We start from the raw sequence: 13,495 nt of genomic DNA, 5'->3' as shown, positions 1-13,495 counted from the left end.
TTACTAGAATAAATTACCTTTTAAAATATTACAATAGAAGGCAGTGATTTAAAATTAATTAAATTAATGTTTTTACTGTATTTAATGTCAAATAAATGCAGCCTTGGTGAGCAAGAGTCAAGAGACCTGGTTCAAAAATATTTGGGGGTCTTACCGACACAAACTTTGTATCTTCTTTATAAATGTATTTATCAGTGGTACATTATTGATATGTGCTACCGAGACAAAACTGTAAATGTTATTCATGAAAGATAAAAAAATATAATGACTTTATTATATTAGCATAATAGCCTAAATATGCATATCGTATCGTTTTTTCATGTCACCTGACGAGCTGATGCATATAAAAATTAAGTGTTTTTTTGTTTGTTCTCGATTTACATTGGATGACACATTTTGCAACAGATTTGCGTCATTTATTCCATCTTCACAATAAAAAGGTAGAAAACACATGCAATCGAAATTATTTGGTTTTTTGGTAGTCCCTAACAAGTCTGGAAGGACATTTGTAAGGTTACAGGAGAAAGGACATTGGAGATTACATACTTGGGATATTGTGATATTTTCTTTTCATCCTGCCACTGGACTCAAGTTAAACCAGTCCACCGCCTCTCCACCCCACCCTGCTATCTGAAGTGTACCTGTGCAGTTCCATGTTCTCACTGCTGGAGCAGATCGCACTCAGAAGATGCTCAGGAATTCTGAGGATGGAACGATACGACAGATCAATGGACGCAGCTTCATACAGCATTAACTGACAAACCCTTTTTTTTTTAAATCTCTGATATATCACTGAAGCCCCTCAGATCCTGCATGTCTGACTGCAGAAGAGCAGCTGGAACAGGAGCTCAGTGAGTTGAGGGATACTGTGGTTGGCTCCAGCAGTCAAGCATATATAACAGGAGCCCACGGCTGCGTGATTGCTCCGTGGAAAACGTGAGGAATATGAACTAAAGAGCCGCAGTCTAACGTCGCGAAGAAGGAATACGCTGGGAATTTTTAATCAGGGAATCGCCTGTTTTCGCAGACAAGGTGAGATTTTCCCTGTTTTACTACATGCGTGATTAACAGCAGCAGCGGAATAAACAACGCACTGCCGACGCGACGCGACCAGAACGCTGCCATTGTAATTATGTGTGGGAATTAAAGCGCGCGCGGGTTCGGTGGCGTCGCGTCGCGTCGCGTCCAGTGGAGATGCGGTATAATTACAATAAATAATCACTGAGATTGTCGCAGTGTTTCTGTTGTACGGCAGCGATTCTATTTTTACACAAACATCTCAGTCTCACTTTACTGCGTGAGTACAGATGATTTTGGGCAGACACATCTATGTAAACGTGTATGGATATTGTTATTGACTGCAGGTCATCTAACTATCTATCTATCTATCTATCTATCTATCTATCTATCTATCTATCTATCTATCTATCTATCTATCTATCTATCTATCACAATACTCTAGCCTATATGAATTAATAAATAATACATTATTAATAATTCCTATTTATTTTATATTAATTAATATGAAAATTTAATATTACCATAATTACTATCTGATAATGCAATAACACATATATGTAAAATCATGAGTTACACAACTCAAACACACATATAATTATAAAAATTATAACAATATTTTCAATTTCTAACTCTCAAGGTGTTGCAGTGTGAGAATCAGAATTGCCTGTGTAATTGAAATAATTGCCGTCTTCATTGACATTGCTCATGATTTGTGAACATTAGTGAGACGGATCTCTATCTCATTCTTGTCTGATTACATTATTGATTTTTCCGGAGTGTCTTCACTTCAAGTGTATAATGATTTTGCCTTGACTGGTTATCATGGCTTGAGATTTTCATCGACCCATGCATTGTTCCACAGTGTCTGGGTCAGTTTGCTTGGATTCTTGGCACAAGCAGTGGTCAGAAAGTAGCTGTGTTGCACAACCCACTGTTTAACCCCATTTCACAGGAAACAGATTCGTGTGAGAAACCCAGTCAAGTTTAATTAACTTTGTCCGCAGTCAAAGCCTCATGCTGTGAGTGTGTGAGCACAAACACTGTCTTTTATGGAGAGAACTCTGTGCCTATGGATTCCTCCCTAAAAGTCACACACACACACACACACACACACACACACACACACACACACACACAGAAATCTTTTGCCTGTGAGACACATGCGGCTCTCTGAGATAAACAGAGCTCCCACTCTTGAAAACAGACTCCCTGCTAATTTCAGCAGAGCCTCGCTCACTCCCACTCGAGAGTTGGGAGAGTGTCTTCAGGACAAGTGCCTTGTTTAGTCACTGCTGATTTGGCAGAGAGCAAGAAACACTATTCTCTCAATGCCTGCTCAAACAAAAGCCTGCATTAACATTTATTCGTTATGCTCTTTTGAGAGTATTCTGAAAGGAGCTATTTACTTAATATTTTTCCTTGGGCACACAGTCAGTTATCCATTAATTCAGGAGGGCCTCGTTCTGTTTCAGAAGAGAAAATAATCATTTGAACATTTTTGTGTAGCCATTTTCCTGCGGATAGTATATAATCAAAGGTAAAAACATACAGGGCTTGCACAAAATAATGTGAACACTTGGTAAACAGGTAATATTTCTTTATTAAGGATCTTCTGACCTTCTTTGAAAAGATGCAACTTATGAACAGTCTCCAACTGAGTGTCATCAATAAAAATAGCTTCCAGTTGGTTCAGAGATGTTGAAGGGAGGAATTGGCCAAAACTTTGATAATATTCAATATCTTTAGTTTGTATATTAACATAAAATTACAATTTTAGTAGATATGCACATTTAAGGAGCTACAGCCGACTAAGTTTTTCTCCGAAAACAGACCAAAAATTTTGATGACATCATCTTGCACTCATGATTCCCTAGTAAAAAAAAATAATGTTTTTAAAATAAATTTATTTCACACTAAGTATCCTATAGTTCAAATTTATTAACATATACTGACATCGCTGGTGACTTATTGGTATAATAATTATTGTTAAACTTTAATTGGAGCACTACTTATGCACAATGCACATTTTTTTTAATATTAAGCCCAACATATGTTTTAATGTCACTTTTGATGAGGATTGTATGATCTTTAAATGCAAGATATTTAAAGTGCATCTAAAGCATCCTTGCAGTAGTTTCACTTTAGCACAGTATGTCTTTATCTGGACTTCAGCACTACTTCCACATAATTAAAGTGCATTAAGTACAAAATTAGTTGTTCCTATTTATCTTTCATTTTACCAGTATAATATACTACAAGAAATAAAAATGTACTTGTCAAGTTAAATGTAATTTTTTTAATGATCTTATGTGTAGACAGATTAACTTCAGAAGACCAGCATTATGATGACTGCACGTGAAAAAATCAAGAAGAAACCGCCCAAAGACAGTCTGACGCTGTTACCATGCTTCTATTTCGTAGAGGTACATGCCATCATTTATTACCAATTTAATACTTCAGAAGAGCAATTCGTGTCTCAGGTAATTACATAACACACTCTAAACAACAGGGCTTCCTCAATTTCTTTGAAGACATAATTGAAAATGCATAATAGCAGTCAGTTTGAGTGTGCGACTGTGTTTACCTTCCTCCACATTGTCAGCCCTGGAGTACAGAACTCTGTGTTGACATTTGACAACAGCCATCTGCCACAGTTGCTCTACAGTAATTAAACTGTGCTCTGGTGTGGATATGTTTGCGTATTATCAATATTTAATACATGTTTGCACTTGAGAAAGACATGCACTTTAGTACTTTTAAAACTGATAAAAGACTTTTTCACTATGCACACGCTCTCCTTCCTCTGAGAAAATAGTTACCCATTGTGGCGTCCTCCATGGTTTCACTGTACTTCCTGGAACTGACGGATGTGCTCCAGCCGGCGCAGGTGGGATTCCGCTGCCATGACCGCTCACTCAGCATGCCGTACGTGGACAGCGGCGATGAGCTCATCCCTCTGCTCATGCTCCTGAGTCTGGCGTTCGCCGGCCCTGCTGCCTCTGTGAGATGAAAACATTGCATTTACATCTTTGCAACCTACTGTATATAGTCATTTACTCACCCTCATGTCATTTCAAACCTGTATGAGTTTCTGTGTTCTGTTGAACTCAATAGAAAATATAAATGATGCCATCTCTTTAAAGTCAGTTATGCTTAAGATTGTATTTTTTTTAGTAATAACTTGCTTCTCCATAGATTAATGACATTTACAAATTCCAATTTTTTATTTTTTTTAACAATCTTATTGTGTTCAGATCATGATCGGTGAAGGTCTGCTGTATTGTATGCAATCCAAACTGAAGGTCCGTCCAGGGATTGAAGGAAGCATAAATGCTGGTGGATGTAATTTTAACTCTTTCCTGCGGAGAACCGTTCGTTTTGTCGGTATGTAACACTCTTTTCATTGTTAGGCAATTTTATATCAGAATGTTTGAAGCTAAAGCATGAAAGTGCTGAATGTATTTATAATAAATAATAAATTCTAGCTGCTTTACTGAGCAGGAGTGATGCAGATGAACATTATGTAACATGAGTCAGGCACAGAGTGTTGCATGAAACTGATGAAATGAGTCACTGATGTTTCATTCCTCATGATCTGTCTCTCCTTCTAGGGGTTCATGTGTTCGGTCTTTGTGCAACAGCACTGGTTACGGATGTCATCCAACTGGCCACTGGCTACCACACACCATTCTTTCTCACAGTGTGCAAACCCAATTATACTGTCCCAGGTGTGTCCTGTGACAAGAACCCTTACATCACCAAAGACATTTGCTCTGGCCAGGATCAGCACGCTATCCTGTCTGCAAGGTAACTGAATAACATCTGATTTTGGGATTAACTGTGATCAACTTCAACTTTGTACAATCACCATTTTCTTTCTCCCTCTTGTGGTATTCTTCCTGTCTTTAGAGCACTTCCTACTCACTCCTTCTTTTAAACCTACAATCGTGTGACACTGACTTCTGTTGTATATCTGGTCTAGGCTTACTCTAGATGTTTGCTTTCCTTTGTGACAGGAAAACCTTCCCTTCCCAGCATGCAACCCTCTCTTCCTTTGCTGCTGTTTATATTTCAGTAAGTCTCTTCAACGCCGTCTCAATGCAGCATACAGCATATATTTTTTTATATATAAACCTTATAGGCTACTGCAGTAAACTCCTCTATGAGAGAACTCAGTAGTGTTTAGAACAGTTTAAACTGATTGTACTGTAGATAAAATATAATGAACTACCAACATAATTGATGTGCATGTCATATGCATTGACACAAGAAATAGATTTCAAAATGGATCGTATTATACAGAAAGGTTTGATTTAATATGCACAAATGCATTCTGTTCGCTAGATTAGAGAAAGTCTAATTATAGGCAAGTGCTTCACATGTCTAGCTATTTGGCAGGATCCACTTCAAGCGACAGACGTGGAGATAAGTTGTTGCTGCTTCCCACCTTGCGCTTGTCAGACTGTCTGAAGCTGCAAGGCAGTATGTTATTAATTTACACATGACAGCTGGAGACTTCTGTTGCTCTCTGCTCTTCTAGATGTACTTCAACTCAACAATCTCTGATAGCACCAAGCTGCTCAAACCCGTTCTGGTGTTTGCCTTTGCCATTGCGGCTGCATTGACGGGACTCACTCAGATCACCCAGTACCGCAGTCACCCAATCGATGTTTACGTTGGGTTCTGCATTGGCGCTGGTATTGCAGCGTACTTGGTGAGTTATTGGTTTACTTATATATTTTTGCAGATATTTTTGGTGTAGTATCCCATTTGAAAAAGAAAAAAAACATATGCTGGATATGTTTTGAAGCATTGTAACTGGTTTGAGCTGGTCCTGAGCTGGTTATGAGCTGGTTGTGAGCTGGTTTAAGCTGGTCATGTTCTGGTACTTGTCCAGAAGTTAGTTGCTCAGGACCAGCTTAAACCAGCTCGTGACCTAAGGATCGGCTCAAACCAGCTACAATGCTTCAAAACATACCTAACCATCATATGCTGTTTTTTCAACAGTGGTATTTGGTAAACCATCCTCCATCCTTATCTTGCTGTTGAGCTTAATGTGTTTTACCCAAGTAGATGTTTCTGCATCAAAGTCCATGTTGGTTCTGAAACAACATTATGACCAACAAGTATATTTTTTGGTTTGCGGTTGGGCAAAGCCTATCTGGGAATAGGCCTTAATGCCAACCCTAACCTTACCTATTAACTACCCCTAAAATCAGAGGTTGGCTGATATGAGTGTGGTTCAAGCTCCCACCCCAGGCTTAAACCTAACCCTAAACTGCACTGGGTGATTGGAATATTCTGTATTGTTGGGAAATAAGCAATGTAATGAAGCCACTGTAACTTAAAATTTTAAATCATTCCAGGCTTTCCATGCTGTTGCCAACTTCAAATCTCCAGAGGACACTGTCATCCTGCAACCTCCTCCCCTGCAGAAGGATGCTTTGAGAGCTCTGGCCCAAAGAGGCCACGACTCTGTCTATAATAAAGGCCACGCCTCTGAGAGCAATGAGGAAATAACATCCCCAGCATGTCTAGATGGCCTGAACCGGCCTGTACAGCGGGAGAAAACCTCATTGGGAAGCTTAAAGAGAGCCAGCGTGGACGTGGAGCTACTGGCACCTCGCAGTCCAATGGGTAAGGAGACCATGGTCACCTTCAGCAACACATTACCCCGTGCTACAGCTCCAGAGGAGCCAACGAGGCGTCTGGTGACAGTACCTGTTCCAGTACCACTGGACCCCATGCGGTCACATCAATTAGTGTCTGAATGGAAGCAAAAGTCAATGGAGATGCGAGGTGGCAGCTTGCCTGACGAGGACACCAGCGATCAGGGCTCAGACGGCGGCAACGACACGACCACAGAGGAGGATAGTGCCCACTCTTCAGTCTATTCATCTGTTCAACCATCAGCCAAACCGGTTAACCCACCTGCAGGGTCAAGGGTAGTGATGCCCCCTCGCCCTCCAGCACAGCCCTCGGTCCCTCCACCTGTGTCCCCTAAAAGTGCCAGCACTCGGGCCAAATGGCTGTCCATCACAGAAAAAAGTGGTGCTAATATTCCAGTTCATAAGGCAGGAAATCAGCCTCGGATCATGCAGGTTATTGCCATGTCAAAGCAACAGGGACTCCTGTCTGGATCGGCCAAATCCTCAGAGACCTCGTCCTCTTCTGGTACCTCATCCATCACGGGCACAGAATCATCGCCTAATCGTTCAGAACGTGACAACGGTTCAGGCATCATCACGGTTGATGCCCACGCCCCCCACCACCCCGTAGTCCGTATGACCTCCAACCCCAATAACCCCTGGGAGTGGAGGGGATCTTCTGATGGAAACATGGCCGAGTCGTACGAGCTTAAGAACCTCAACCGCGATGGGCCCCGCAGTTACCGCAATGTGAGGAGCAGTTCTCCTTGTTCCTCCACCAATGAGGCTGACCACGGGCCGCCCCAGCCACCACTTCCCCCTCAGCTCCCCCCCGTTGGTCACACCTCAGAGGGTCGCAGTCTGCGCCGCAAGACCCCTCTAGTTCTACTGGATAGGGAGGGCAATCTGAACCACATGGAACAGGACAACTACTACAAAAAGTTACAAAGTGGCAGGCATTTCAAAGAGTGACGATGTGCTAATATGTATGAGCACAACTACACTTTTTGGTCATTTGTTTTTATTTACTTGATTTGATTCCAAGAGGAATATCAGAATAACCGGATCCACAGTCAGTAGAGCTTTCGGGAGATGCTGCTTCTGACGACTTAAGAGCACAATGGTTCTGGCCCTCTGAGGGCAAACCAAACTACATTATCAAAAGTTCGATCAGATGTATTGTATTTGCATAATCTTATTATAATGTAAAATAAGGTTTAGGATTATTTTTATTGCTGCTTCTTTTGTTCCTACTTGACTCATTTAAATGTGTGACTGAGATGTCAAGTTGAATTCATGTGTGTTTAAGCACGATTGTTTAGTGTATGTTGTAGTGATACAATAATAGAAAATATTCGACTGCCTTGTAACACTCACAGTCGAAACCAATTTATAGTGTTTTGTTGGCTATTTATGAATGATAATTTCTTTGCAAAAGGATAGGGTCCGTTCATCGTACATCTGACTGTAATTGCTGATAAACTGTTTTGGACATTCTGCAAATCTACTGAAGACACCCTGTGAAATATGGGGGAAGCACTTTGAATAAGCACTTATAAATCACTTCATCTCTGTGTGTGTTAAGAAGTGAGGAGAACTGGATTGTCTGTGAGGTATTCCAAAGGAAAATTAGACTGCTCTGGACTCTTTAAGGAAAGTGTTTTCTCATAATCCATATAGTGAAACAGCAACTGGACAACAGGTCCGTGTGGAGAATTTACTGCAGGTCCCACATTTTATGTATCATAACGAGAAAGATTTTTCCAAAAGAAACACATTTTTGTGTGTAAATCACAAAAAGAATTTCTACAAACACTCTGGGATTTATCTGTAATAGTTAGAGGTCTCCTTGTCATGCTGTTTCCCAGAGGTTCTCCTCTAAATGAACTTGATGCATGTTATGTGAGTGTCGTCGAGGTGGAAGTGAAGCCTTGTCAGTGAAGAATTCCAATCTGTTCTAATGTACATGTGCAGCTGTCACTGCAGGTTAAAGACTGTGTGCGTCAGCTCTCTCTTCACGGTGCTCTGATCTGCTCCTGGATCTCTGTAGATGGTTGTCCGTAATGGATGCTTATTGCTGTTGATGCAGTTTCTGAAAAAAAAAAGGCAACATAAATGACAACAATAAACGAGCTGCTGTAAATTACAATGACCCTAGATTGTAATTTGTAACACACTGCAAACATTACCCCTCCCATTTTTGTGCTGAAATATTTTCTGTTTTTCTTTCATTTATAAAGTGTAAATCTGGTGGCTCACAGCAGGTTAGTGGTGGAGGTGTAGAACCAATCAGAAGACATTTGAGAGTGATGTACAGTACATGAAAGCTAAGCAAATAACCCAACAATCATAATATGCCAATTCTGCATTTAACATGATAATGTTTTTTTTCTTTGGTTTTATTTTTTTATTTTTTAAGATTGCTAATAGGTACATGTGTTGTTTGTGTTTGTCATTATTTGGCATTTGATTGTAACACTAAGCAAACTCCCAGGACAAAGTCAGTAATTACTCCAGAGTAATTTAACCAAACATATAAACCAGTAAAATACTGTAGATCTGCAAACTCCTAGGCTTTTAAGTTGGATTCAAATATGACATTCTTGCATTTGGGACATGATTTTTAAACAGCTTGATTTCTCATTAAAACTGTATTTTTTAAATTACTTTTTTTTATTATTCTTTTTATCTATCCACCAAAGATTAATTCTAGCCCAGAGCATTTCACAGCCTTGCTGAGGTCATACTTTAAATTCTTATTAAATGCAGATTAAACTGGCAGTGCAAGCATTCATACATATGGAGTTTGAATATGAATCTTTCAGACGCAGGATGTGGCAAGCCACAAATAATAAAGTGTCAGAAGGAGAAAGAAAAATTACATTTTATTTTTTCTATTCCAAAGCACACCATCTGTGACGAATTGTTGTTACTTACAGCATATTAACAGAAAGTATAATGATTGCAGTGATTTTTACCAAGAAATAAAAATGATCTGTGATGCCTCGACAGCATCCCACACCTGGGGTTTAATTATACTGTTGCCATGCAGTGCTCCGAGTGAGTACTGCAGAGATGCACAAAGGACGTTCTGTCTCCTCTAGAGACATCAACAATTAGCTTTCTGTCAATCCAAATGAATGTCAGACAATTCAAGATACTAAATTCGAAAGACCTCTCACTATTGCACTGCAACATCTCAAAGAGATTTCAGATGTAGTCTGCTAAATGAATACATTTTCAGATCATTAGGCACACTATGCAGGCTTACAGCTATATGTAGTAATGTTTCAAGCCTTTTTGAGTCATGCTGTGACCTCTTAAAAAGCCAGTGGTGCATTTGGGCCCATCTTGGTCTCATGAAATCCACCTGGCACCAGTATAAGCTTCTTCCACCAAGTCAACTCTGACGCCTACATACGCTCTCCAAACATGAGCAGTGCCCACGCCATACGCTGCAACTATCCTGAAGTCTGCAAAAGCACAAACAGAGCTCTCGCTGTTGCTATGGTGACTGGGTTGAGCAGTGGGGGCCTCCAGTGCAGAGCAATTTATCATTTTAATAAGAACTATATCTGTGTTTCAACGGGTGGGTTTGGACTCACTGTCATAGACATACAATTGATTTGATTACCACGAATGCTTTTGAAAGATGAGAGGTTGACAAAGTTTCCTTCATTTTCATCTGAGCTGTCAGAGGTTTATTATATGATATCTGATTTAATCTTTTTACAAAAGATGAGAAAAGTCTCTCTGGAATAATGTCACATAGACAATGGTATTAAACTGAAAGCTGTCACTTTGCTTTATTAATTTAATATTCTTCATTTGAAAGATGAAAGATGGGTTGAAAATATTTCTTCTTGCTACTAAATTCCTTTTAAATGAGTTTGGGATTTTTAGTCCAAAAATATTTCTCATTAATGAGTCTCGTGTTATTCAAAAAAGAAAGACAATATAGTATACCCACAGAATTTAATCATCCAAATACACACCAAAATACACTTTCAACATATTTCGTTTATTCGTTCAAAATTAATACGAAAGAATGCAATGAGTCATCTGGAGATAGTGGGGGATGACTTTCGCTCATCCTCTCCTGGTATTTCGTTTATTCATCCTGATTACATTCGAGTTAATTAAATTTTCAAGAGTGTTAATGAAGACAGCAGCCCTTTGATCTTCAGGTGCTTCAACTGCTCATGATGTGAAAGCTTTTCTTCTTGCACCAACTCAGGTGGCCAAATGTCACACTTTTAGCAGGGCTTCATGGAGTGAACCATTTCTGCAATGCTGCTAAGGTGACAAATAGGTATAGATTTTAACTTGCAAAACTGGTTATGATGAACTGTAGTTGGGAAGTCATGGCCTAGTGGTTAGAGAGTTTGACTCCTAACCCTAAGGTTGTGGGTTTGGTTCTTGAGCTGACAGAATACCATGACTTAGGTGCCCCTGAGCAAGGCCCCCCAACTGCTCTGTGTGTGTGTGTGTGTGTGTGTGTGTGTGTGTGTGTGTGTGTGTGTGTGACATATCAGGACACAACTCTGTATAATGACATGGGTATGACACAGGTATTACAAGGAGAGGGTGACTTATGAGGACATAACCCATGTCCCCATTTTTCAAAACGCTTATAAATCATACAGAATGAGTTTTTTTTGAGAAAGTAAAAATGCACAGTTTCCTGTAAGGGTTAGGGTTAGGGGTAGGGTTGGTTCTACATTATAAAAACCATTACGCCTATGGGATGTCCCCACTTTTTACAAAAACAAACATGTGTGTGTGTGTGTACACTTTGGATGGGTTAAATGCAGAGCACAAAATCTGAGTATGGGTCACCATACTTGGCTGTATGTCACTGTCACTAGTGGGTCTCAAATTATAAGGGGTCGCAGGGCCATTCAATTAGTTTGGTGTGTTTTCTGAACAGAATTAATACTTTTATTCTACAAAGTGGAATTAAATTGATCAGAAGTAACATATAAAAAACATATGACACACACACACACACACACACACACATATTTTATCCTTACATATAAGCATCCTTACATGTACATTTAAGTAAGCTTTTACTAAAGCAAATACATCCTCTGTTATATATTTTGGGTTCAAAATTGTGAATTTTGACAAGCTTACAGCACTTGATATTTTACCTACAAGTATATGAAACTTCAATAGCAAATATGTATTTTAGATTAATTTTTAATATATTCTTAATATCTCTCTGCCTTGCGGACCAAAACTCCCATTAACGTTAAAATCTTTAAGCCAGTATGTGTACAATGGATGAATGTAGACTCACTCATGTGATCATCACTAGACAGTGTCTTATGTAAGCATGTTATGTTCGATTTCACACTAGCCATGTTTCACACATCTATTGAATAACAAATAATACCATAAATCTTAGTTTTCTTTTCACATTGTTGGTGTGACTGACAGCATCTTGCTGAAATCAAAACCATTTCAGCCCCCTCTCCTCCTAGTACATTTAGACTCAGCAAAATCTGAAAGGATGATGATTTGAGAAGAATCCCTTATTACACACTTGAACTGATAGTTTTGTGTTATTACCGATCCAGAGCACTCGAATGAAATGATCTGCCTCATGAGTGATCATTTAACCCTGACCACAGAGGCCAAGAAACCACCCAGATGGCATTTCACACCCACCGCTTCCCTCTGCCTCCATTCCTTCCTTTGTGTCTTCCCCATCTCGGAGCGAGAGGGAGAGAGAGTTACGCTGCACTCCGAGCGAGCTGGCTTCCCTCCAATCCCCTGCGACGGCAACATTTCCATTGATCACAGCAAATGGAGACACGTCAAGTTACCACGGCAACTGGCAGGCCAGTGAGGCGGCTCCATGTGCGTGAGGACTGGCTGCAGGAGCATCAGGGTGGAGCTGTGTGGGCTGGAATCCTTCAAGAAGAGAAGAAAAGCCATTATCTTACTGCTTCGAACATAAAAGTGAGATTCAGAGTGCTTATGCATTTGAATATTTCTGATAGGAAGTCATGGAAGTCATACAGATAAAGCTTTAATGCTGTGTCTGATCACGTTTCAGAAAGCCAAGTTGGTGAGGAGGATAATATCATGCTCAGCATAATGAATTCAGCTTTCTATAATAGAGTCCTATATTGCAATGTATGTACAGCAAGAGCTGATCAGGTACTCCATCTACAGGCTGCCCACCGACACACAACATGAATGGCATATATATATATATATATAAAATCTCCCAATAACATATAACTCATAAAGACTAATTCTCCTCAATGCACACCATAACTCTCATGAAATAATGAGTGCAATTTGAGAAAACCAAAAATGACATACAAATTAATTCATTTACTATTCAGTTTTTTTAATTTATACTTAATTTAAAAATAGGAGTAATAAAATATAAAAAATATACTACATATAATAATAAAAAATTTTTTTGAGCTGCATAACATCTTTCTCTGTGTATATAGATAACATACATGTAAATATTTAGATATGTCCCCTAAATTTATTTGTGCATGAATATTTGTGCACATTTCCATTTGTGCAAGGGGTACATCAATTATTAATTATGAGCAATTCTGTACACGCACACATACACAAGGAATGTTATTTCCTCTTCTTAATTAAAGGGTTGAAAAGTTAATGTGTCATTTAATCATTTTGCAGTAGAAGTGCATTAGATTATGTTAAAGATAACAGATAGTTAATATAATTTTATAACGAAGCCCATTTGGGAGCAGTGCTATTTTAGTATAATATTTTCTGTTATCATTATCATTTCTGTTAAAGTTACAGTAATTCTGTGCGTTTTTGTTGAA

General features: G+C 39.3%; 1 protein-coding gene across 2 annotated transcripts; it reads left to right on the top strand.

Annotated features, from left to right (window-relative positions):
* The first annotated feature begins 469 nt into the window (after positions 1-469).
* Positions 470-8,826, top strand: LOC127967831 (phospholipid phosphatase-related protein type 3). Of its 2 annotated transcripts, none has more exons than XM_052568554.1 (8): positions 470-1,032; positions 3,340-3,443; positions 3,836-4,021; positions 4,275-4,404; positions 4,632-4,827; positions 5,037-5,094; positions 5,561-5,734; positions 6,387-8,826. In XM_052568554.1, the coding sequence occupies exons 2-8, from the start codon at positions 3,363-3,365 to the stop codon at positions 7,638-7,640; spliced, it is 2,079 nt and encodes a 692-aa protein (XP_052424514.1). In that variant the 5' UTR covers positions 470-1,032; positions 3,340-3,362; the 3' UTR covers positions 7,641-8,826. The 2 variants fall into 2 exon arrangements, with proteins under 2 accessions (XP_052424514.1, XP_052424513.1); XM_052568553.1 differs by having other exon boundaries at positions 3,336-3,443.
* The last annotated feature ends 4,669 nt before the right edge of the window (positions 8,827-13,495 follow it).

This window comes from Carassius gibelio, chromosome B11 (assembly GCF_023724105.1).
Source record: "Carassius gibelio isolate Cgi1373 ecotype wild population from Czech Republic chromosome B11, carGib1.2-hapl.c, whole genome shotgun sequence".
In the NCBI taxonomy this organism is placed as follows: Eukaryota; Metazoa; Chordata; class Actinopteri; order Cypriniformes; family Cyprinidae; genus Carassius; species Carassius gibelio.
This window is presented reverse-complemented; position numbering and strand designations above follow the sequence as displayed.